Raw genomic sequence first — 24,630 nt, forward strand, 5'->3', positions numbered from 1 at the left:
TAGAAAACCATGAAATTCTGTGCACAAAAATTAAAACTAGTAAAAGAATTCAGCAAAGTAGCAGAATACAAAACCAACACACACAAATCAGTTGCATTTCTCTACCTAACAATGAACAGTCGGAAAAGGAAATTAAGAAAACCGTTCCATTTACAATATTGTCAAAAAGAATAAAATCCTGAGGAGTTAATTTAATCAATAGGTGAAAGACTTGTACATTGCAAACTATAAAACATTGTTCAAAGAAATGAAAGAAGACATAAACCAATGGAAAGACACTGATGTTACTGGATTGGAAGTCTTATTATTAAGATGTTAGTACTACCCAAAGCAATCTACAGATTCAGTGCAGTCTCTAGTAAAGTCCTAACAACATTTTTAAATTTATTTTTAAACTTTTTTTTTTTTGCGGGGGAGGTAACAAGGTTTATTTTTCAGTGAAGGTACTAGGGATTGAACGCAGGACCTCATGCATCCTGGGCATGCACTCTACCACTGAGCTATGCCCTCCCCTTAACATTTTTTCTTGCCACAATTGAGAAATCCATTCTAAAATTTGCATGAGATGTCAAGAGACCCTAAATAGGCAAAACAATCTTGGAAAAGAAAGAGCTGGAAGACCCATATTTCCTGATTTCAAAATTAACTGCAAAAGTGTAGTAATCAAAACACTGTGATACTGGCATAAGACAAACGTATAGACCAATGGACTGGACTAGAGAACCCAGAGATACATTCTGACATACATGGTCAAATGATTTTCAACCAGACCAAGACCATTCAGTGGGGAAGTGACAGTCTTTTGAATAAATGGTGATGGGAGGACTGGATATGTACATGTGAAGGAATGAAGTTGGACTCTTATCTGAGTGTCATATACAAAAATTCATTCAAAATGGATTAAAGACCTGAACATAAGAGCTAAAACTATAAACCTCCTAGAAGAAAACATAGGGAAAAAACTTCATGATGTTGGATTTGACAGTGATTTTTTGGATATTACACCAAAGATGCAGGCAACAAAAGAAAAAATCGACAAATTGGTCTTCACCAAATTTAAATACTTTCTGCATCAAAGGACACTATCAACAGGGTAAAAAGGCACCTCACAAAATGGGAGAAAATGTTTGCAAATTACGTATCTGAAATCATCCAGAATATCTAGAGAACTTCTAAAATTCAACAGCAACAACAACAGCAAAACCCCAAGCAACCTGATTTAAAAATGAGTAAAGAACTTGAATAGACATTTCTCCAAAGAAGATATACAGATGGTCAGTAATCACAAGATGGGATGCTCATTAGGGACATGCAAGTCAAAAGTACAGTGAGTTATCACTTCATCCCCATTAGAATGCTATTATTAAAAAAATGTGAAATAGGAAGTGTTGGCAAGGATATGGAGAAATGGGTGCTCTTGTGCACCGTTCTTGGGACCACAGAAAGCTGCAGCTCCTTTGGAAAACAGTATGATGGCTCTTCAAAAAAATAGAATTACAACATGATCCACTTCTGGGTATATACCCCAAAGAAGTGAAAGCAGGGTCATCATGTTCATAGCAGCGTCGTTCACAATATAGTCAAAAGGAAGAAGCAACCCAAGCGTCCACTGAAGGATGAATGAATAGACAAAATGTGTAGACACTTGACTATTACTCAGTCTTAAAAAGGAAGGAAATTCTGACACATGTTACAACATGGATGAACCTTGAGGATATTCTGTTAAATGAAATATGCCAGCCACAGAAGGATACATACTGTATGAATACACTTATAGGAGGCACCCGGAGGAGTCAAATTCATAGAGACAGAAAGTAGAATGGTGATTGTCAGGGGCTGGAGGGGGCAGGGAGTGAGGCGTTATTAGTGGTTAATAGCTGCAGAGTTTCAGTTGGGAAAGATGAAAAAGTTCTGTAGGCGGGTGGTAGTGATTGTTCCACAACAGTGTGAATGTACTTCATGCCACTAAACCATGTAAAAATGTGTAAAGTGGTATAATTTTCATATTATGCATATTTTACAGAATTTAAAAAAGCCCCACCCTGATTATTATCTGTCTTTGCACCGTCTGTAAGTTGATCGGGGTGGGACTATGTATACACACACCTTCATCATTTATCTCCTTACCTTAGTGCCTGGTGTAGGTGCAGGCGATCAAAGCTATTTATGGGGTCTGTGACCTCATACATGAGCAACTAATGTAATAGTCCAACATCCTTTGCAAGGGATTTAGCCCTGAAGCTGTGTAAACACTGACTTTCCTTTTTTAATTCCTCAGTTAATTTACTTTTGAAAAGCCTTTTGTATTCCCAGCATATCACGCAGAGGTGGTGTCCTAAACTATCCTAGAAAGTATTTCTACATAACGCACTTACTTGTTTCCACCTCCCACACAGCCCACCGTGCTATGGGCGGTCCCCTTCAGCCCCACTCAGTTCACATCCTGTCCTTCAGGGAGGAGGTATCACAGTGGAGCAGATGAAGGAAGTGCTGTGGGAAAGAACTATGCTGAAAACATGCTTGCCTGCTACAGACTTCATCTCTGAGTCCTGTTGAATCAGTCCTCAGAGTTAAAGAAATGGCTGCACTGAGAGCAGAACCCCTTTGGTAATTTTTGAGGACTTGTGAAGCATGGAAGAGGTACCAAGACAACCCTGGCATCACGCAGAGCGGTTTTGTTTTAAAATAAGGAAGAAAGGGTTTTTTTAAACCACAGCGCAGCGAGCTTGGCTCTCATCTCAGCCAGGGGTTTTGATTATAAGCAGTAGAACCTGGATCTGGGTGAACTGAAGCAGACAAGGAATCATATTTTTGGAGGTATGTATGGAGGAGCCCCCAGAATCAAAAGGCTGGCTCACCAGCCTCAGAACTGGGGGGAAGCTAAGAGACAGGAGACTCAAGGGAGGCCAGGCAGCAGGAGAGAGCAAGGTCAAGTTCCGGCCAGGAGCGTGGGCTGGTCTCGCATGGCTGGAGTCCTGCTGCTGCTTCTGTGTCCTGGGAACGTCTCCCCACTGCCTTGGCTTCTTTCTCCAGGGTTTCTGCGACAGGCAGAGTGAGTTTCCACCCGCCTTGGTTCCTGCAGTGGAAAGAGGGTTCCTTCCTTTCTCCAGAGCTCACTCAGAGGGCTCACCCAGTATTTCCCCCAAAGAAAACAGCATCTTTAGCCAAAAAAGAAAAAGAAATTTAAAAAGTGCCAGCGAAGTGTTCAGCTGCTACACAGACCAGAGCATAAACGAGGTTCATTCACATGACATATGATTCTGTGGTTCCGCTCTGGGTATGCACACAGCATGAATTGAAAGCAGGGTCTCCAAGAGATACGTGTTCACGCACGTTCACAGCAGCATTATTCACAACAGCCAAAAGGAGGAAGCAACCCAGATGTCCATCGAAGGATAAACAAAATAGGGTGTGTGTGTGCGTGTGTGTGCGTGTGTGTGCAATTGATGATTAACTCAGCATTAAGCAGAAAGAAATTCTGACACCTGCTACAAACAGATGAACCTTGAGGACATTACATTAAGGAAATAAGCCATTCACAAAAGGACAAGTTCTGTATGAGTCCCCTCACAAGAGGTGCCTGGAGTAGTCCATAGAGCAGAAAGTACAATGGTGGTTGCCAGGGGCTGGGGAGGATGGAGGGAAGAATGAGTTATTGTTTAATTGGTGCAGAGGTTCAGTTTGGGAACATATTTAATACTCCTGAACTGTATACTTAAAAATGATTAGGGTGTAAATTTTATGTTGTATGTATTTTAACACAACTAAAAATAAAAAATTGAAGTGAGATTTACTCACCTACTTCCATTCAGCTGTGTTTATTGGGCACCTAATGTGGGACTGGGGACTCTTCTAGGGACTGGGGGTAGAGTAGGGACCATGACGGGCCCCATCCTCTTGGAGTTCATCGGATGAGAGTGACAGACAGTCCTCAGCACACAAATCAGTGAAATTTGTGTGCGAATGTTATTAAGTGCTATGCAAAGATCCAGGTGATAGCAGGTGACTGGGGTGGTCAGGGAAGCCTATGATGAGTGACTCTCCACTTAGATGGGAAGGCGTTAAGCTGACCTAAGGAGCCAGCCAGTGGGGGTCAGTCTGCCATTTGGGAGGCACAGAAAGGTGGTTCCTGGTGTGTGATGAGGAGGATGGGGCACAGGGGCCAGGGCATGGAGAGCGGATTTCAAGGCATGTGAAACGGGAAACTGCTGCAGAAAAGTGGCATACACTGATTTGTGTTTTCAAAGATCCCTCCCCCTGGCTCTTGCTGCAGAAACTAGAGTCCTGCTGGGCTCTGTGTCCCCAGCAGACCGCTCACCTGTGCAGGTACACTGTGGAAGGAGGAGCTTCCGCCTGGCCTGGGGCTCCTGGTGGGCAGCATTCCCCGGTGGGTGCCCTGACTTGGCTCTGCTTGGTTTCCCAAGTATGCTATCGTGCTTTTCATGTACATAACTTGATTTTCCTTTGGTTGGGAGGGCACATGGTGACACAGGAGCAGGAATATTTTAAAGAACAAATTGCAGATGGAAACAGGTGGTGCTGAGACTAGAAACCCTGGACTTGGGCAGCCAAATTGGAAAATGGGGCCCCTTGACAGAACTTTGGTTGTTTTCAGCTTCCCTAACAACTACGGTGGAATGAAAACCTGAGCTATTCCACGTTTTTCCTCCTTTGGAGGAAAAATGACATCAATTTGACTCAATTACCATGTGAAGCAGACAACAAGCCTGCCTCTCTCTGGTGTTTACTAGCAGGGTGTTTATAGCACTCACTGGCTCTCCCACCCCGGGGTGTTTGTTGAAGGCAGATGGCCAGGCCCATCCCGAGGGTGTGTGATTTAGTGGGTCTAGGATGGGCTCCAGAATGCATTTCCAACAGGTGCCCAAGCGATGTGGGTGCTGCTGCTTCAGTGACCCCACTCAGAAGGACTGTGCTGGAGAACAGGGTCCCCTCCAGGGTGGGGGTCTGACTAGGTCAGATGGAAGGGTGTCTACTGTACTGTGGATTCCATCTGTCCTTGGGGCGGCCCTGAGTCACGCAGGTAGGTTATGCTCTTGTGAAAACCTTGCCTGGCTTTGCAAACAGCTCCTCCCCTGGAGTCCCCATTGCTTACTTCTTCTCTGGTCCCTGTCTGCTCTTCTCTGGCTGTGTCCCCAAGTCGCTCAGCCAGGGGAGCCCTGCAGTGTGCCACTGGCAGCGGGTCCACCTGGCTCAGCCCCCAGGCTGCCAAGGAAATGTGACACATGCAGCCAGGGCTCTGAACACTGCCAGGACGCAACCAGGGCTGGATATTGGAGACAGAATTTCCAGACGATTGGTTGTGCTGTTCCCTGCCTAACCAGGTGTCTCCCTAAACATCCTATGGCCGCCACCTGCAAGACTCCTCCTGAGTGTAAATTTCCATGGGAAAGAAAGACAAGGAGACTCTGTTACGTGTCTTTGAGGCCGGCTGCTTTGTGTTCTGTGGCTGTTGTTGGATTTTTGTCTGGCTCACCTGGCTTGGAGCTGGGCCCCCAGGGAGATGCTGTGTGTCCCCTGCCCCTACCCACGCCCTGCTGAGCTTAGTGGGACTGTGGGATGCTCAGGTAACAAGACACTTTAACCATGGTCAGTCTTCCATCCCCAATCCCCCGAACATGAGCATTGTAATTACACGTCAAGGGGGGCGTGCCTTCCTCCAGGCTTATTAGAGAACAGTGTTTTTAGATCAGGAAGCTTTTTATTTTTAATTAATTCAATAATTTTAATCTGGTAAAATACGCATAACGGAATTGGCCATCTTAGTCATCTTTAAGTGTTCAGTATCATTAAGTATATTCACATTGTTGTATGACCAATCTTTAGAACTTTGTCATCTTGTAAGACCGAAACTCTTCACCCGTTAAACAACTCCCCTCTCGCCCTCCGTCCCCGGCCCTGGAGCACGGAGCTTTTCTCTCCCTCCAGCTCACAACTTTTTTGTGTATTTGCTCCAAGAAAACTGCTCCTGGGTCTCTGGGGTCCTGGTTCACGGATGCCCTGAACTGCCCTCAGCTCAGCCAGGAGAAAACGGGCAGAGTTTGTTCCTACAGTTTTGTTCTCCCTGAAGCTTGCATCATTCCGTGCGGGTTCTGTTTTTCATGCTGCTTTCAGGGGGCTTGTCAGTGGTCTTAAATGTTTTTGGCTGGTGTCACCGTTCCAGGCAGTGTTTAGGCTGCACCTTGAAACCCCATGCAACTTGAATTTTCTCCCTCAGGATTTCAAGTTCTCATTCTTCCTAGCTTTCATGTTTTGAATTGAGGTTTTCCAGTTTGGGCCCAGTCCGAAGGCTGAATATTTCTGGAAAAATTTGATTTACAGCCATTGGGTGGTTCTCAAAATCTCAAAACAAGGAAAAAGTTATGTGCTTTCCCCTTCTTCACCCAGTTTAGGGGATAGGTAATTAAGACATGACTTCAGAATTGACCTACAGATGGTCCAGCATTTAAAAAAAAAAAAGACTGCTATTTTGTTCTTGAGGAAAGAAAAATTTTTGGTGGTGGGGGAGTGGATGAATGAGAACAGAACAACTGAATGTGTTGTATTTTTCCTGTGGGAAAGAATATTAAATTACAGAAAGATTCTATTTTGCTTTAATAATAGTTTTCAAAGAGTAAAATCCAAGCACTGACACAGCTAATTCCTTTATCACACAGATGCTGAAACGCTGTGTGTGCCTGGCCTCTGATGCCTGCGTGCCAGACACTGTCCAGTTTCACATGGCCTGAATTAACTGTGGCCACACTGTCGGCCGTGGTCACTGCTTTATGTTGCTGCTGATGTACTGAAGAAAAACTTCTAATGCCCCTGCTGGAAAAGTCTCCCTCTAGAGCCTATCTATCAGGAAAAAAACCAGCAGCTTATCCAACACCAAGTGAAAAAAGTCAGACAGAGGAAAACAAACAATATATGATCTCACTCATATGTGGAATCTAAAAAAAAACTGAACTCGGAGGGGGAGGGTAGAGCGCAGTGGTAGAGCACGTGCTTAGCAAGCACAAGGTCCCAGGTTCAGTCCCCAGTACCTCCATTAAAATATAAATAACTCTAATTACCTACCCCCCCACCAGAAAAATAAAATAAAATAAAATGAAATAAAATAACTGAATTCACAGAGAACAGATTGGTGGCTGCTGGAGGCGGTGGGTGGGGGGCATGGGAGAAAGTGATCAAAAGGTACACACTTTTAGTTATAAGAAAGTTCTGGGGATGTAATGTACAGCATGGTGACTGTAGTTAATCGTTCTGTGTGGTATATTTGAAAGTTGCTAAAAGAGTGCTTAAAAATTCTTTTAAGAGGAAAACAGTTGTACCTGTGTGAGGTGATGGATGTTAATGAAACTTACCGTGGTAATCATTCTGAGATATGTATATATTATATATCAGATATGAGATATATATGTATGTGTATATATATATGTGTGTATATATATATACACATATATATATGTGTGTGTATATATATATACACATATATATATATATATAAGCATGTTGTACACCTGAACCTATTACAATATTATATATCAACAATATCTCAGTAACTTTGGGGGAAAAAGGACATAATGAAACAAAAGCATTTCCTCAATTAAGAAAAAGAGTATTTGAAAGGTTCTCATCTCTTCCTTCTGTATCTTACACTACTACCTTCATCACCTGCTCCATTGGAATTCCCTGCATCCTGCTCTCCATACTATAGAAAAAGGATCTCAAGGGGAGCGTAATAATCTGGGGGTCCTCAAGTCCAATGGGTTTTTTTCCTGTCTGTGTCAGCTTTCATTCCTCCACCTCATTTGGGGTTTCCTATCTCGCTTCCTCTTGAAACACTTGTCTCTGGTGTCCTGATATGGAGATCGTTATAAAAAAGTTCTACCAGCGAGAGGAACCTACCCTTTTCTGTCACTGTAACTTTATCTCATTGACAGACTTTCGCTGGAAATAGGACTTCAGGGAATAAAGGAATATGGCCTCTTTGTCTGGACAAGCCTGGATTTGGATTGGGGTCATGGTTGACTGTCTGTGGGTCCTGAGAGGGTGGCTTTATCTCGTTGAGTCGAGGTTGGTGGAGATACCAACCGTGAGGGGTTGTGATGAGGGTTAGAGATGGCCACAGGCATGGACCTCCCCACGTCCCTCCATAAGGATCCCCTTAAGCCTCCCGCAGGAAACCCAGAATCATCTGACATCCATTTCTTTTTTTTCAAAATCAATGGTCCTATACAGTTTTTCCCAAGCACCTGATTTCCAGCTGATCTTGGCATGTATATGTATGTATGCACACATGTATGTGATTCCAGAGTTTTCCCATCACACGCAGGTTCCTTGGGGGGAATTCATATTTATGGGAGCTTTTCAGTCTCACAAGGCCTTTTTAAATAAAATCTGGGTTATATATCTCACATATATATTTTTTTTGTTCCAATGAGTCTTTATGAAGATCGATAATTGAATTTCACATAATTCTTTTTCTTTAGATTTCTTTTTAATACTGGAGTAACACAGTTTATTATTTAAAAGAATTTTAGTTAATGTAATTTTTAATGAGTAGAATTTATTTTATTTCTAAATTAATGCATTTATATTTTATTCAATTATATTTTAGATTTATAGAAAAATTAAATAGGTAGGACGGAGAGTTCCCATACAGTTTCATCTGTTACTGACATCTTACTTTAGTATGGTATGTTTGTTATAAGTAATGGACCAATATTGCTACATTATTATTAACTCAAATTGCTAGTTTATTGCGGTGTCCTTAGTTCTTACCTAATATCTTTCTTTTGTTCTATGATTCCATCCAGGATGCCCATAGTTTTTAAAATTTGTGTATTTATATCTTCATTTCTTTTCTTCTCTCTTGACAGGTATACAATATGTTTCAGCACCAGAGCCTTGGAATTAAAGTTAACATTCAAGTTACCAAGCTTGTCCTGCTGCGACAACGCCCTGTAAGTCCCCATTGGCATAGTTACGGGAAGCGTCACTGGTCTCCAGGCTTCCTAGTTACTGTTGAGCGTGGAGGAGGAGTCCAAGTGTTGTCTGTCTTAGCCGGCCTCCCTGGGTCGGCACATGGCAACAGTGTGCCCTGGGCCAGGAACCTGGTGAGAGGAGGACAGGCACCGTCCCTGGAGCTTGCTGTGCATGTAATCTTAGAACCTCTGGGGAACCCTGAGCAGCAGGCTTGCATGCCTCCCTCCTTCACTCCCGCATGTCTCACATGGATGGACAAAGTGGATGGCGAGGTCTTGAGGATCGTGGCTACCCTTCTGGAGCTATACCCCAGCTCCAGGCCAAATTTGGATTCACCATAGCATTGTTTTCTGGTCTTTCGATTGAGTGCGTTTCCTCCCAACAGTGTTACCTGCAGAGTCAAGCAGTGAACGTGAGACCGAGGGTCCCATGCCCTGTAGGGTACATTGTTCAGTTTGCTGAAAAGGAGAAAACTTTTCTTTAATAACGTAGTCTCCATTTGAACTTTTAAATAAGGCCCCTGATGGCCTCTCTCTGTGTCTCTGCATCTGCCTACCAGCGCGAGGGCAGCACAACATTGAGTGATGTCCCCCCTACCCCAGCGACTATCTCTGCATAATGTCCACGCTGTGGTCTGAGCATAAACTCGGGCTTCCCTGGGCGTTTGCTTCTGTAACTGGCCCACTGATTTCTTTTAGGCCAAGTTGTCCATTGGGCACCATGGTGAGCGGTCCCTGGAGAGCTTCTGTCACTGGCAGAATGAGGAATACGGAGGCGCACGGTACCTCGGCAACAATCAGGTTCCAGGAGCCAAGGACGACACGCCCCCCGTGGATGCCGCCGTGTTCGTGACCAGGTAAAGCTGGCTTCAGCCTGGAGCTGCAGACACGTGAGGGAAGACATTTCCTGGAGAGGCCAGAGGGTAATTTGCTAGCAATTCAGGCTTGGAAATCAGACCTGGGGCCACCTGTCTGAACCTTGGTTTTCTTCATCAGTAAGATAGGGATAAATGATAGTCGTCCCTCCAAGGCGACAGGATTAAATGACCACAGGAAGCACTTCTCAGTGCCTGACCCAGAGTAAGGACATGAGTGTTGGCCACTATTGTTGCTCTTGTTACAAATAAAAAAGTACTCAAATTCTAGTTACCCAAGAGTGTTAAAATTTCCAAGAGAATTCATCTGCTTCCTCTCCCTAACACCAAACAGAATGCTGTCTGGAAAGAGCTCACCTGTGTTGCAGGCTGCTTCCAAACCAGCTTAAGCGCACTACCGGGCAGGGAGCCAGTACCCCGAGTGTCCTGTCCACGCAGGACTGTGTGTGCTGTGCACAGCCCCACCCACGTGCACTCTAGGGACAGCAGTGGTGGACGGAGATGCCCGTGGAATCCATGCGGAGACTCTGAAGTAAGGAGCTAAGTTTCTTCCTACGCCGCAGAGCTGGAGTTTCTGACTGAGAGGGAGACCAGAGGCCCGGCAGTGGGCGGTAGTAACCAAAGGCAGCTTTCCTTGCAGACAGCAGCGGTGTTACTTCCATTTCCTAGGGACTACCACAAACTGGGTGGCTTAAAACAACAGAAAATGATTTTCTCACAGTGTGGGAGGCCAGAAGTCTGAAATAAAGGTGTGGGTGGGGCTGTGCTCTCTCTGAAGGCTCCGAAGAGGAGGGTCCCTGCATCCTTCCTCACTTCGGGTGGTTGCTGCAATCCTTGGCACCCCTTGCCTTGTAGATGTGTGACTTCAGTCTCCTCCATTGTCACATAGAGTTCTCTCTGTGTGCAAATTTCCCTCTTCGCGTAAGGACACCAGTCATTGGATTGGAGCCCGGCTTAATCCAGGGCGACCTTATCTTAACTTGCTGGCATCTGCAGTGACCCTCTTTCCAAATAAGATCACACTCACCAGTCCGGGGGGGGTAGGATTTGAGCATATCTTTTGGGGGACACACAGTTCAACCCACAGTAGGTACAGACGTGGCTATTTCATTTTTCCCCCATGTCTCCAACCTCTCTGAGAAAAGCTTCCTCGGTTGTTTTACTTAAGTAACATAAATAAAATGTGTTACGTGTTGACACCAGAATTCCCCCTTAGAAAATATGAGGAAATGTTTCTTGATAATTTAATCTGTTAGATTAAAATACAAAAATTTTATTAGAGCTGCTATGAATGTATCAATTTTGAATTAAAAAATTTTTTTTCAATTTGAGGAAATTACTTCCAAAATGACATGTTTTCTTTTTCTCTGAGTTCAGAGGTAAAGTTGTGAAAGGGAATACCTTACCATATCTTTAGCTTGAAGACAGCCTGCCCCTCTAAGAAGAGTTAAATCTGGTTTAAGACTTTGGTCTTGAGTCTAGAAAGGCTCTTTGGTTGTATGTCTTGGGCCACGTATGAAAAGCCCTTGGTCTGATGACATCCCAGTGGTAGCTGGGGAAGTTCTGTGACCTCAGCCTCGGGCAGCAGGCACCAGACAATGCAGCTCCTTAACCTTCTCTTTAAAAACCCAGGACATACATGTTGCCACCACCTGACACCAAAGAGATGCCTCACCACTCTTGTAGATGGTTCATCAGTTGCCAGTCCTAAAGGGTTAAATGTGACCTGAAGCACACTGATCCCTTATGCGAACACTCGCTGCTCCTTCAGGATGCGATTAAATGTATAATGGGACATTTGAGAAGTCTGTTCAGTAATTCGTATTGCCAGCAATGAGGTGCGCTACCAGGCACCGAGGACAGGGATGAACATGACCTTGCACTTGCTTTAGACCTCGGTTTGCCCACCGCAGTGAGTGCTGGGAACCTCTAGGTGCCACCTCTGCCGGCAGCTCTGGTCCCCACACTCACTGGCCGGAGGCTGCCGGGGTTCAAGCACTTTGAGATGGCTTTTAGAGCCTGTGGGTCTTTCTGTAAAGCACCCTGAGATCGTGGTGTTGGGATTATGGGTACCACCCTTTGAGAGTGGATTTGGTTTAGGCAACAGGTAGGAAGGAGTCCTTGGGAACCACGTCTACATGTGACTGTGAATTAATGTGACTGATTTTCCGAATGACAGTTACATGGAGGTCTGGAGACCTTTCCTCTAGGAGCTCTAGATAACATCACCTTCGGAAAATGCAGCTAAACTTCCAGGGTCACTTCTTTGAAAGCGGTTTGCATAAATCCTGTATAAATTCTGATGTTTTGTTAAAAAAAAAAACAAAAAACAAAACGGAATGTTCCCTATACTGTTTATTGGCCTTCCTGCTGTTTCCTTTCCTGCCTGCATAGAGAGAGAAAATGCTTACAGGTAGCCTTGGTTTGGGAACAAATAGCCCTTTTTCCTAGAGGCGATAGGTGTTACTGAAATTGGTGTTGACAAAGCTTCTGGATCAGCCCTTTTACAAAATGCCATCAGAGAGACATGAATGCACCCTCGGTCTGAGGGTGCTGCCGGTTGGGCTTTTTTTCTTTTTCTTTTTCCTGTCTCCTAACAGCTTATTTACCATATTGGAATATTTTGCATAAAAATATTCTTTTTTACACCTCACACCTGTCAGGATGGCTACTATTGGAAAAAAAAAAGTGTTGGCGAGGATGTAGAGAGATTGGAACCCTTGTGCACTGTTGGTAGGAATGTAAAATGGTGCAGCCCCTGTGGAAAACAGGTTGGCAATTCCTTAAAAAATTAAAAATAGAATTACCATGTGACCCAGCAGTTACACATCTGGGTATATACCCAAAAGCATTGAAAGCAGGATTTTAAAGAGATATTCATATACCTATATTCATAGCAGAATTACTTTTAACAGTTAAAATGTGGAAGCAACCCTAGTGTCCATCAGTGGATAAATGGATAAACAAAATGTGGTGTTTCCATACAAATGGAATATTATTCAGCCTTAAGAAGGAAGGAAATTCTAATACTACTTACAACATGAATGAACCTGGAGGACATTATGCTGAGTGAAATAAGCCAGTCACAAAAGGACAAACCCTGTGTGATTTCCACTTGTATGACTTATCTGGAATAGTTAAGTTCGTTGTGACAGAAATGGTGGCAAGAGGGTAGAAAGGGATAAATTTGGGAGTTTGAGATTTTCAGGTGTTAACCACTTTATATAAAAGTAGATAAACTAATTTCTTCCGTATAGCACAGGGAACTATGTTCAAAATCTTGTAATAACCTTTAGTGAAAAAGAATATGAAAATGAATATATGTATGTATATGCATGTAGGGACATTATGCTGCACACCAGAAATTGACACATTGTGACTGACTGTGCTTCAATTAAAAAAAAAGGAATGGTGGCCAGGAGCTGCAGGGAGGAAGGAGGAGAGAGTTATCTGATGGATCTAGAGTTTCAGTTTTGCAAGATGAGAAGAGTTCTGGAGGTTGGTTGCATGACAGTGTGACTGTACTCGACACTACTGAACGTCATACTTAAAAATGGTTAAGATGGTAAATTTTATGTGGATTGTAGTGCAATAAAAAACTTTAAAGATGTTCTTTTTTAACCAAGCACATCGAAAGGGGTAGTCCTGACCGCAAGCGGGTGTTTCTGAATGCGGGTCCCGGAGGTGGGGCTGGCGACCTGGAAAAAAAGACTCCTTCAGCTGCTGTCACCTGTGCCACCTTGTCTTTCTCCACTTTGTGTCGACACCTCTTGAGCTACCTGAGCAATCATGGTTCCTCTCACCTGCTTCAGTGGAGCTGCTGGACAGAACTGATTGGTGCCTGTCTGTCCTCTGGGTCCTCAGAGATGTTAAACTGAAGCCCTCCCACGAGGATGGTGGGGGGCAGCGTTGGAGTCAGGGCTGGAAGCCAAGTTGGCCGAGAAGCACTGTTTAATCATTAAAGGCTGAGAGCTTCAGTCCCCTTAGGTTGGCGTAATAATGGGCTGATGTTTTTGCAGGGAAATTGGGTGCGAGGCAGCTGCTGCTCTGAGGAGTGGTCCTTCACCCCCGGGAGTAATCCGAGCTGAGGGTCTAACTGGAGGCTGCCTGGGCCAGTGGTGTTTAGGGGCCGGCGTTATCAGGCCCTGGGACTGGGGGTGGCCAACGGGCGGGTCTCTTCTCGTTTTATTCTCTGTGTCAGCTGTGACTGAGCCTGAGAGTGTATTCTCCTGGACACCCACCAACCATACAGATGGCCGGCTGCCGAGCTGTGAGCATGACATCACGTCCAGCAGAAGCTGCCGAGCCAGGAGCCGCAGAAGCTGGATACCCGGCAGCTGCTGCCGTGGGTAGGGCCAGCAAGGACCTCTGAGTAGACCGAGTCTGGGGGCCACACGGGACCCACACAGACTGGCCTTCAGGGACTTCAGCACCTGGTATGGCCGTACCTTTGGCTCTACATCTCCTCCAGAAAGCCAGGAAAGTGGGACTTCCCCCACTCCCCGAAACCAAGTCTGTGCTCCTGGGAGACCCTGGGAGCAACATGCATGGCCAGCCCGGAGGGAAACTCCAGCTGTCCCTCAACCTTCCCTTCCCGTGTGACTCCACCCAGTCACCAGGAACGGTCTTCCCTTTGACCTGTGGCCTTGCTCCTGTGAGAGCTCAGTGGGTATCGGGACCGTGGTGTTTCTGTGTTTCCGGGGAGAGAGAAATATTGGGGAGAGACGAGGCCACCCATGGGCTTACAGGGCATGTTGAAAGTGGTCTGGAAATGTACATCACTCATTCAGCAAGGGAGCCAGTATTTATTAAGCCCCAACTGTATGCCAGGCAATTGGTTATGTACAGGACTAGCTACGTAACTTGTGGGGCGCCCTGCAGGATGAAAACACGGGACCCCGTGTTGAAGAATTCTCGGACGGCTGTGGCAGAGCGTTAAAGCAGGTTGGGGGATGGGGGGGTCCACATGTAGGGCCCGCATGACTGCACTTCTCACACATCCACGAAGCCCACCCTGGCCTAAAGTTCCATGCAACCTTTCTTCTCTTGAGGTACAAACAACGGGGTGTGAATGTGAACGGACTTGGAGGCTGGAGAGCTGCGTCAGGAACCTCATTTTGTTTTTCACTCCCTAGTTGACCCCTGCAGCTCCCACGTGTGGGTTTGGTGTGGGTTTGCTGGGGGAGCCGGATTATCTAGAGACGAAGCTGCCCTCGCAGACAGATGGCTTACTTTTCCTTTTCTGAGAAAGGACTGGGATGCCAAGAGTCTTCATCTTTGCCCTAATTGTTGCTAATTCTCTGTGTGATTTTGAGACCACCAGTCTGACACTAATTTTTCCATCTGTAAAATGGGAGGCTTGTACGAACTTCAACATATTTTCAAAAATCTCTTTCTAGTTAGTATTTATCTTTAGCATCCCACACGAATTTCCATCCCTGGCTCTGCATTTGCTGAGAGTTAATTCAGGCATCTGACTGAGCCTAGTTTTCCACAAGCTGACCAGACGTCCCCCAGCTTACGCAGGAGAAGCAACATGGGTGATGCTGCGGGGCCCATCATTTGAGGCCACCTGTTTCCTGCCAGGGAAGCCCAGGGATGAGTGAACTCACGACGCCCTGTCGGTCAATAGGGTTGGCCTTCTCCAAGATGGCACCTGTGAAGGGGACGCCATCTTCCATCAGTCTGTTTAGTTCTCGTCTGTGGGACTGATGGCCATGCGCCCTTTCCCCATTTGCCCAGTTGAGGCAACGGATTGAAGCTTTCAACACTTTCAGTTGCTCACTCTGGGAAGCCTTGGAGTGGGGTCTTGAGTCAGTCTGGTCTTCATATTGTGTGTGTGTGTGTGTGTGAGACATGCCCAAAACATTCAGATGGGAAGAGTGTCAGATCAAGAATGTTCAGCTGGAGATAGATAGATACTAGATCAATAAGCACATTTTTTCCCTAATTTTATCTGTTTGGTTTCCTCTCTGCCAATGCTTCTTCCTTGCTACCCTCTACTGCCTATTAATTAGTCTCCTAGTGTTGCAGCAAAGTGTGTTACAGCTCAGTGTTATAGCTCAGTTGTGACAGCAACCTGGATCTGGGCAAGAGACCAAGCAGCACTTGGAGGGTTGGAGAACTCAGGTTTATTATGCCAGTGGGCCCAGAGGAGTTAACATTGCAAGCTCTGGACCCCGTCTGTAGGTTTATACAGGCTTTTATAGGCTACCAGTCTAGACTTTGCAACATTTTGTAACATCATATGCAAATAAAGTATAACAAAGGTGACTATTTAGGAACAAGCTTTGTAGAAATGGACCAATCAGGAGTGAGAAAAATGGACCAATCAGGAGTGAGGGAAATGGACCAATCAGGAGTTAGCTCAGGGAACTACTAGAATCCTAGGGGTCAGTTCTGCTTTCCTAGAAGTAAGCCATTTCAGAGTTTAAAAAAGCGAGATAATGCCGCAGGGCCAGTCAACCGAATGGTGCTGGCAAGAGGGTAGTGGCCCTGCCTGGGGGTCCTGCCGTCTTTTTCATGGGGCTTCCCACCTCACTAGAAGATCAACTTTGTTGGAAAAATCAAGTCACAAGGCTAAGTTTTCCTATGGTTACTCCCCCTCCATTTCCATGGCGGTTTCTTTGGTTTTGGAGGGGGGTTATGAAAAGCCTGGGAAGCCTGGGGCTCTTGAAGGCTTTCTTTTTTCCTTTGTTAAAATTATTTTAAAATTGATTACCAAAATACATGTGTTCATTATGAAAAAATTAGAAACTTGCAGGCAGCCAAACCCAGGTGGGTTGCTGACCAGATTGGCCCCAGTCCTCCTTGCTGTCCCTCTGGCCAGCTTCAGGGCCACACCTTCAGAGCTGTCACCCCCATGCCAGCTACCCGCCTGCCCTCTCTTCTGGGCTTGCAGGATATCCAGGGTGCCTGGCAGGACTTCTTGTTCTGAGGCAATGGGCCTGGACCAAGGAATTGTGTATGTCAGAACCCCAGACAGAATCTTTTAAACCTACAGGTGTAGAATCTGTGGGTCTAATGGACAGGTAGAATTTTTTTTTTTTTAACTGAGGTAAAGTCAGTTACATTGTGTCAATTTCTGGTGTATAGCCTAATGTCCCAGTCATGCATCTTTGACAGCTTTCAGGTCAGCCTGAAGCAGAGCCAGGGTCAGGAACTTGCAGGCTTTGTTCCACTCAAGTGAACGTCCAAAGTTGTGCAGAGAGGCGTGAGATGTGGGTTACGTTATGTAGGCAAATCGGGCAGAATGGGCTGTGGATTGGAGTGGAGGGAAAAGGAAAGCTGACTGTGAGATATCAGAATTCAAAGTAACATGTTGCCTGTCAATGGGGTGTCAGATCCTTCCCTGAGAATAGATTTTGACAGAGGGAAGGAGAGGGGTTGAGAACTCTAACTTCCAGGGTGGGAATGAAATGTCAGAAAGAGGGAGGGAGGTATCACCCTGTGAGGGGAGGCCAGGTGTGGCCCAGCCACGACCTGTGGCTTCTGTTCACAGCCTTGCTCACTGCCCACCTTGTTGGGTCGGGCCGTGTTTCCCTTCCCAGAGAACTTTTAATACTAAAATGGGAAGAGGGACTTCAAAACACACCTTTTCAGCTTTCTCCGGGACCCCAGGGGCCCCCATGAGAAGATGCTCATGGGCCGGTCACTGGTCTCCTCACCCAGTCCTGGGCGTGATGCTCCCCCAGGCAGTGCTCTGGTCAGCCCCCCCCCCACTGTGGGAACTTGCAGGCAGAATCATTGGAATGCTCTAGTTTTGGAAAAGAAGGGCCCAGACCTCTCATTTCATACCTCACAGGCCATAGGGAGCCCCTTGTACCTGCACAACCGGGGCTGGACCAGATTTCAAGCATCTTTGCTGTGTCATTTGTATCCACAGCCACACACCTGGGGGATCCTAGGGAACTCTAAAGAATATAAATTTTAGAAGTAACTTTTTTGGTGTGTTCTCATGTAAGTGAGCTGGTCATGCCAACATCTAAAACCAGTCGCTGCCCAAGGAGATGAATTCAGGAAGTCACTCTAGTTTGATGATATTGACTAATAGCCATCTCTGATAGATGTCTTGGTAAACGTCTTCTGCAATGTTTTCAGCTTTGAAAGGAGTCCCTCTAGCAGCCAAGTGTTACGTATGGAATAGCTGAGTTATGAAAGGAAGGTCTTATGTGGGGGGACTGGGCATACCTGTTGGAAATGTGGTTAATCTTGGCTAACACTGCTAGTTGTTATTAATACGACCTGTGACAACTAAAGCGATTACGTTGTTATGGGCAGAACGAGTAACTGACAGTGTTCTCTTACTCCTGGGGGTACTGCACACACCTGACTATGTGTTTTTCTTTTAGGACAGATTTCTGCGTACACAAAGATGAACCTTGCGACACCGTTGGTAAGTTTAGAGTTAAAATAGTAATCTAAGGGGCTGATACACCCTGTGATAATGTTGGAGACTTGACAACACTTCCAGTCTGGAGGAGCCGTCCTCAAACAAACTCTTTTCTGTTGCTTTTTTTGTTGTTGTTGTAAATTTGGTATTTTTAATTTAATTTAATTTAATTTAATTTAATTTAATTTAATTTAATTTTATTCTTTCCTGAAAAGTTTTGCAATTGCTTATGACAAAAGGCATCTAGACAAAGAGTTAATAAGGAAGATATGAAAAGTTAAATCCAAGGGGAGGAACCCCCAGGCTGCACCGAGGTGACTGCAGTTGGGTGGCATTTGGCTCTGAGCCTCTTGGTCACCAGTGCGGGAGTTGGGGGGCTTTACTGATTTGCACGGTTTACGTGATAGTCATGAGACAGAAGTTTCACCAAGTGTCCTAAGACGTGAAGAGTGACAGGTCTTCTCCCCCAGCCTTGGCACCAGGCTCACTGCCTTCTGATCAGACCGTAGTGATGCCAACATGCAGAACTGGGAAACCGTTTCCCTCTCGCCTGCCCCCTCTCCTCCGCCTCTTCCCTGCCCTCCCCTTCGCTTGCCATTTCCTTTCTCTCGTATCCCTAGTTGTATCTGGCTCACTTTGACCTCAGACTGTTACTGAGTCCAGGCTCGTTCTGCTCGCCGCATGACAGGCCAGTAAATCGTGAGACAAGGTGTCGGGGCAAGGAATAGCGACTTTATTCGGAAAGCTGGCAGACCAAGAAGATGGCTGACTAACATCCTGGAGAACCATCTTCCCCAAGTCAGAATTCAGGCTCCTTTTGTACTAAAAAGGGGAAGAGGGTATGCTTGGTTGTTGCAAACTTCTTATTGCAGGAATTCTTTGTTCTTGCAGCTGTCCACGTGGGTCAGGTCATGGTGCCCCTGGAAAATGTCTAACAAAACAAATGTTATTTTCTGTTCTGCAACTTGTTATCTTTATATAAGTGCAAAAGTGTTAATATCCTTAAAGATCAGAGCCTTGAGAACAGGCTCTCCTGTATATTTCAGGCTAAAGGCGACATTCTTTTACAAAAGGTGCAGAGCTAGCAAGACTGAGCCTAGAAAACAGGACCCAGGGTTAAAGCCAAAGAACAAGATCTAATATGGAGTCAGATTTGTTCTTTTCTATTACAGAATTACTAGACCAATGCAGTGTCAAGTAGGCTTCAGATAGAGGGTTAGCTGACACAGGTCTGAGTCCGGTTGGGGCTGTGGGGGACTAGTATATGTCAATCTCTTCCACTGACAGGGCTGCCGAGGCACATGCTATCTGGAGGAGGGCCTCCTCCTTCCCAGGGCTCACAAGTCAGCTCTGACACCCACCGCCCTTCCCAAGAAGGGCTTCTACTCCGTGCTCTCCTGCTCCCTGTCTTTGCCCCCATGGATTCATGGATCCGTCTTACTCTTGCCTGCACGTCTTCCCTGGAAGACTTTGCAGTGCACAGAGCAGAGTCTGGCTTTAACCTGTACGTCGTGTCCTTCAGCGCCTGGCACAGGGCTGGAGAGGCTCGGTCACCACTGTTGATGGAATAAAGGAATGGATGGACGAATGCGGGTGGAGGAACTCCAGGGTTTTTGAGCAACATCCATCTGAGGACATGGTTTCCTTTCACGTGATTTAGAGCCTGCTTTTAAATTTTCTGCCATGAATTGCCATTATGTATTTCAGACTCCTTGCAGAAGAGCAGGCAGATCGCTCTCTCGAGCATCCTTCCCTCGTGTCAACCATGTCATCACACTATTTGTGTTTGTCTGCTGGGGCAGCCGTAACGGAACACCAGAGACTGGGTGGCTTAAACAACAGAGGGTTATTGTCTCTCAGTTCTGGAGGCTAGAAGTTCAAGATCAAGGTGTCAGCAAGTGCTGATTTCTCCTGAGGCCTCTCTCCTTGGCTTGCAGGTGGCCAACTTCTCCCTGTGTCCTCACCTGGCCTTCCTTCTATATGTGCCTGGATCCTAATCTCCTCTTTATAAGGATATTAGTTATATTGGACCAGATCTCTACACTCATGACCTCGTTTAACCTGAATGACCTCTTTAAATTTCCCGTCTTCAAATACATTCACACTGGGAGTTAGGGCTTCAACTTACAGATTTGGGGGTACATAATACAGTTCTTAACATGACTTGTTTGATACTTGACCACATACTTTTGGCGACATCTGGTCTCCTGATCTGATCTTCCCGGTGTGTGTGTCTCTCACGTCCAGAACATGAAGGTCTTTAAATGGCATTGACCAGATGTACTGATTCTTTACATGACTGCTGGTTAGCTCAGGGATGAACCAGCCCCATCTCCTGCTTTGTATTGCATGTTCTTTCCAATATCTCAGTGAGCTTTAGCTTTCACAAAGAACTGAATCAACTCCTTTAAAAAAAAAAAGCTGTAAAACCTACATGGTATTTGATTAGTACACATTTGTCTTAATGTCATAATATACATATTATCAAGTCAGTAAGAACAGTGGGTGATTCGATGAAAATAATAATTTGGAAAGTGGGATTAGAGCAATCTTAAAGCAGTCTCATCCTATTTATTTCTGTTTTTTTAACCTTTATATTTTGGAAATTATAGAATTGCTGAAAACTGTCAAAATAGTGCAGGGACGTCTCTTGTACCAGTCATCCAGCTTCCCCTGATGATAACATCTTATGTAACTGTAGTGCATTTCCCAAACCAGGAAACTGATTGGCACAGTGCAATGTACTAGACTCCAGGTCTTACTCAGGTTTCAGTGGTTTTTGTATGCACTCATTTTTGGTTATGTTTTAGCGTGTGGTTCTGTGGCATTTTATCACGTGTAGATTTATCCATCCACCACAGCAATCGGGAACAAAACTGGTCTCTCACCTCCAAGCAGCCCCTCGGGCTGCCTCTGTAGTATCACCTCCTCCCCACCGCCTCTCTCTCTTGCCCTAACCCTGGCTACCACTTATCTGTAACCCAGCTCTGTAATTTTGTCATTCCAGCATCCAATTTATTTTTGTATTTTGGTTTGATTCCACAGTTGGAAAAGTAATCTGAATCCCATAGACATGGGGTTGCCAGTGCTAAGAGATTTTGAACATCTGCCTTCAAATCTCTGGATCCAGCTCTCGCAGGAGGGGTTGCACCCTAAGTTCTGCAGAAAATGAGATGATAATCTGGTACCTTGAGCTTGGGTGTCACCAGTGTTTTTATATTTGGCATATAATAATGTTTTTTGTTTGCTTTGTTGTTTTAATTAGGGTCTAACTTACAGATAGTAAAGAGTACCAGTCTTGATGGTCTGGTTTTTTTTTTTTCTGTTTATGGCTAGTCTTGTTTTTAGTATTTATCTTATTTATAAATAGTTTTAAGGCAGTGTTTTGAATTGTGTTTTAATCAATTTTTTTAATTGTGGTAAAATATATATAACATAAAATTTACCATCCTAGCCATTTTTAAGTGGACAGTTCCCTGACATTAAGTACCTCTACATTGTTGTGTAATCATACGCCTATACTCTGAAAACCACTTCTCAGATTAAGATATGGAATGTTCTTGGCTCCCCCAAAGGTTCACTCATGCCTGCTCCAAGCCCCTAGAGTTACGTCCCCAAAGGTAACCTACTATTATAAATGTTTTAATTACTCCTTTTTAAATAGTTTAATTTTTAAAAATAGTTGATTTCAAGGTTAAATTTGAACAATTCATTTGAAGAACCTCTGAGGTACTGAGTAGAGTTTGGGGTTCCATGAAAATACTTGCCTCCTGTACTGCCTCGAGGGCATTAGCCAATTTCATCCAACGGGATGTCTGATTGTCGAAACAAGCAAAAAGGGCATTTATCAGAAGAGTGACTGTCCCTGAGGCTGGAGGACCAGGTTGGAAACAGACAGCACCCGAGGGAGCCCTGGAGGGCAAGGCCGCAGACTCCACCCAGAGGTTGGCATCAGGGCTGTGGTGAATGGTCTCCGGCGGCCCCTGCTGCCACCATGTCACCAGCTCCCAGTTCCAAGTCTTGCCCTCGGTCACATGGCCTGCCCCTCTGTCGGCGCCCCTGCACGAGGGTGAGGGAGTGTTGCCCTTTGGGCTTCTGTGGGGGAGGCAGTGGTACCTCCCACAAAGGGCATGAGAAGGGAGTTCTCCAGAGAGGGCCTGGGTGCTTTAGCTGGGGAAGGTCAGATGTTGGATGGCCCAGAACGACCAGTGTCCCCTACGCCCTTGACCTTGTAGTACAGAATGGAACACAAAGCTGCAACATGTCCTTTGTGCACATTACGGGGGTCCTGCTGACATAGGCGAGGGGGCTTCCTTGGCCCTGATTTTGAGGTGATCCTGCCTCCTGCGGGGGAGCAGTCCCCATGTCCCCACCTCACCAGGCCCCTCCACGCTGGCAGGGGCCGGACTGAAGAGCCGCGCGCATGCCCTTTGGGAGAATCACAGCGGACACACCCTCCTTGCCTCCTGGGCCGCTATGGAAGGGGAAGGGGTGACACCTAGGAGTCCTGCTGGTCTCCACTTTGGGGGAGGACACACACAAGGAGAAAGGCAACTCTTGGGGCAGGAGGATCTGGGAAACACAGGCTTCTGCCCTCTCAGAAGTAGCTGCTCCCGCGCTGTGATCCCCATGGTGCACGTCTCAGACCCGGCCTTTGGGGCAGAGGGCTTTTTCTCGGTTGAATTGCTTCCTCCTGCGTGATGTGCCTTCCTGCCACCATCCTGATGAGGAAGCCGCCCTAGGTGAGGAGAGGGTGACGGGGGTACAAGATCAAGTAAGTGGGAGCCTTGCTGGCCCTTTGCCGTCCTGGTCCTGACACACGCCTCTGGGCCCCTCCCAGGTGCTTCCTGAGCAGCCACGTCTCTCCCTGTGGCCTGGCTGCCCAGACATGCCTTAGTTACAGCCAGGGGACAGGGGACGTTTGTCCTGTTTCTGTCCTCAGCCGTCAGCTGAGTTGTGGTGTTTTTGTTTTTTGTTTTTTGGTATTTTTGACTGCCTGATTCAAGCTTTATGAACTTAGTTTGAATTACCGGGATTTTTTTTTCCTTCCTTCGTCTCATAATAGTTTTTTTTTTTAATAAGTTGTCTTTATTTTTTTCTTTTGCTCTTTTCTTTTGGAGGGGGAGTTACTTAGATTTACTTACTTATTTATTTAATGGAGTACTGGAGATTGAACCCAACACCTCGTGCATGCTAAGCATGCAGCTCTACCGCTGGGCTGTATACCTTCCCCACCTCATAAAAGTTTTTAATTAGCAGAAAAGCCTCCCTTTTCCTCTGCCAGAAGAGAGATGTGATGGCCCTGCACAAAGGAAAATGGAAATTTTCCGCAGCCTCGTGACATGTTTCACACAGAAGGCCAGGGAGTGTCCTGGGTCCTGCTGCTCCAGCCCGAGGGTCCCTTCCCATGGCTGCCCCTGATCTTGGGTGGAAGGACCCTTCACTGTGTGGCCCACAGCACCGGCCCTGAGCTCCCCATAGGCCTGGCCGGACCAGAGGGAGCTTCATAGATGTGGCCCCTGACCTCCAGGCAGTGGGTCCCTCTGGGAGGAGGGAAAGGAGCATCACCCCGGGAGTCTGTTTCAGGTTAGCCCTCCGGGAGGCCACGGAAGGAAACGTGCTAGGGGCCGGCAAGAGGCAGGGGCGGGGGGGCTATGGTGTCGTGCTGTTGCGTCTGCTGGGTTTTTGTTCACGGAATGTGTCAGGGAGGAAGAAAAGTTTGTGTACATGTAATTTAGGGCTCAGGCAAGAAGGTAAGGCCATCTTTTATATATAAAAACAAACATCCAATTGTACTCCTCTGGCTGTACATTACCCACTTCTCATAGTCACCCTGGAGGACCACCTGCTTACTCCCGCCCCGGTGCTGTGGCTGGAGAGCGTGGGACCTGCCTTGTGGATCTCCTTCAGGGTGAGCCTTCACCTCCTGTGTTTTGTGGTGGTGGTCACTCTTCATTCTGCAAGAGTGGTTTTGAATTGTGGGGGTGTCCAAGGTTCTGTTTGCTGAATGAGGCTGGAAAATGTTGCTTGAGGTTAGAAATATAGAAGTTTTATGAGTCAGACTAAGTTTTGCGTGTCTTTGTTTCAGAGGACCTTCCTTTTTGCTCGTTTGGTTTTATTTTGTTATTCCTTGGGACCTCATGGAAGTCAAGGTTCAGTTGTGCTTCAGGACTGTTTGTTAGAAGTCATCTCAGAAGATCGCCTTGAGGGGAAGCTGCCCCACTGAATGAACAAGTTCTGATGTGTCCGTCTCCTTACCTCATACCTGTCCCACGTTGGGCACAGTGCCTGCTGCTCCCGTTTCAGGCTCATCCACACCCACGTCTTTTGTGTCTACACTGTGAGGCTTACAAAGGAGAAGACTTCACATTCAATG

The 24,630-nt window shown here is 46.0% G+C and overlaps 1 protein-coding gene across 5 annotated transcripts in view; it reads left to right on the forward strand.

Annotated features, from left to right (window-relative positions):
- The window catches only part of ADAMTS17 (ADAM metallopeptidase with thrombospondin type 1 motif 17), a 293,369-nt gene that overhangs the window by 61,842 nt on the left and 206,897 nt on the right, over positions 1–24,630 (forward strand). For all 5 annotated transcript variants that reach the window (XM_031691884.2, XM_031691886.2, XM_031691885.2 and 2 more), the window contains exons 5-7: positions 8,883–8,966; positions 9,687–9,844; positions 18,214–18,257. In XM_031691884.2, coding sequence (XP_031547744.2) covers positions 8,883–8,966; positions 9,687–9,844; positions 18,214–18,257 — 286 coding nt within the window. The remainder of the gene's footprint in view (positions 1–8,882; positions 8,967–9,686; positions 9,845–18,213; positions 18,258–24,630) is intronic.

Source organism: Vicugna pacos, chromosome 27 (genome assembly GCF_048564905.1).
Source record: "Vicugna pacos chromosome 27, VicPac4, whole genome shotgun sequence".
Taxonomy (NCBI): Eukaryota; Metazoa; Chordata; class Mammalia; order Artiodactyla; family Camelidae; genus Vicugna; species Vicugna pacos.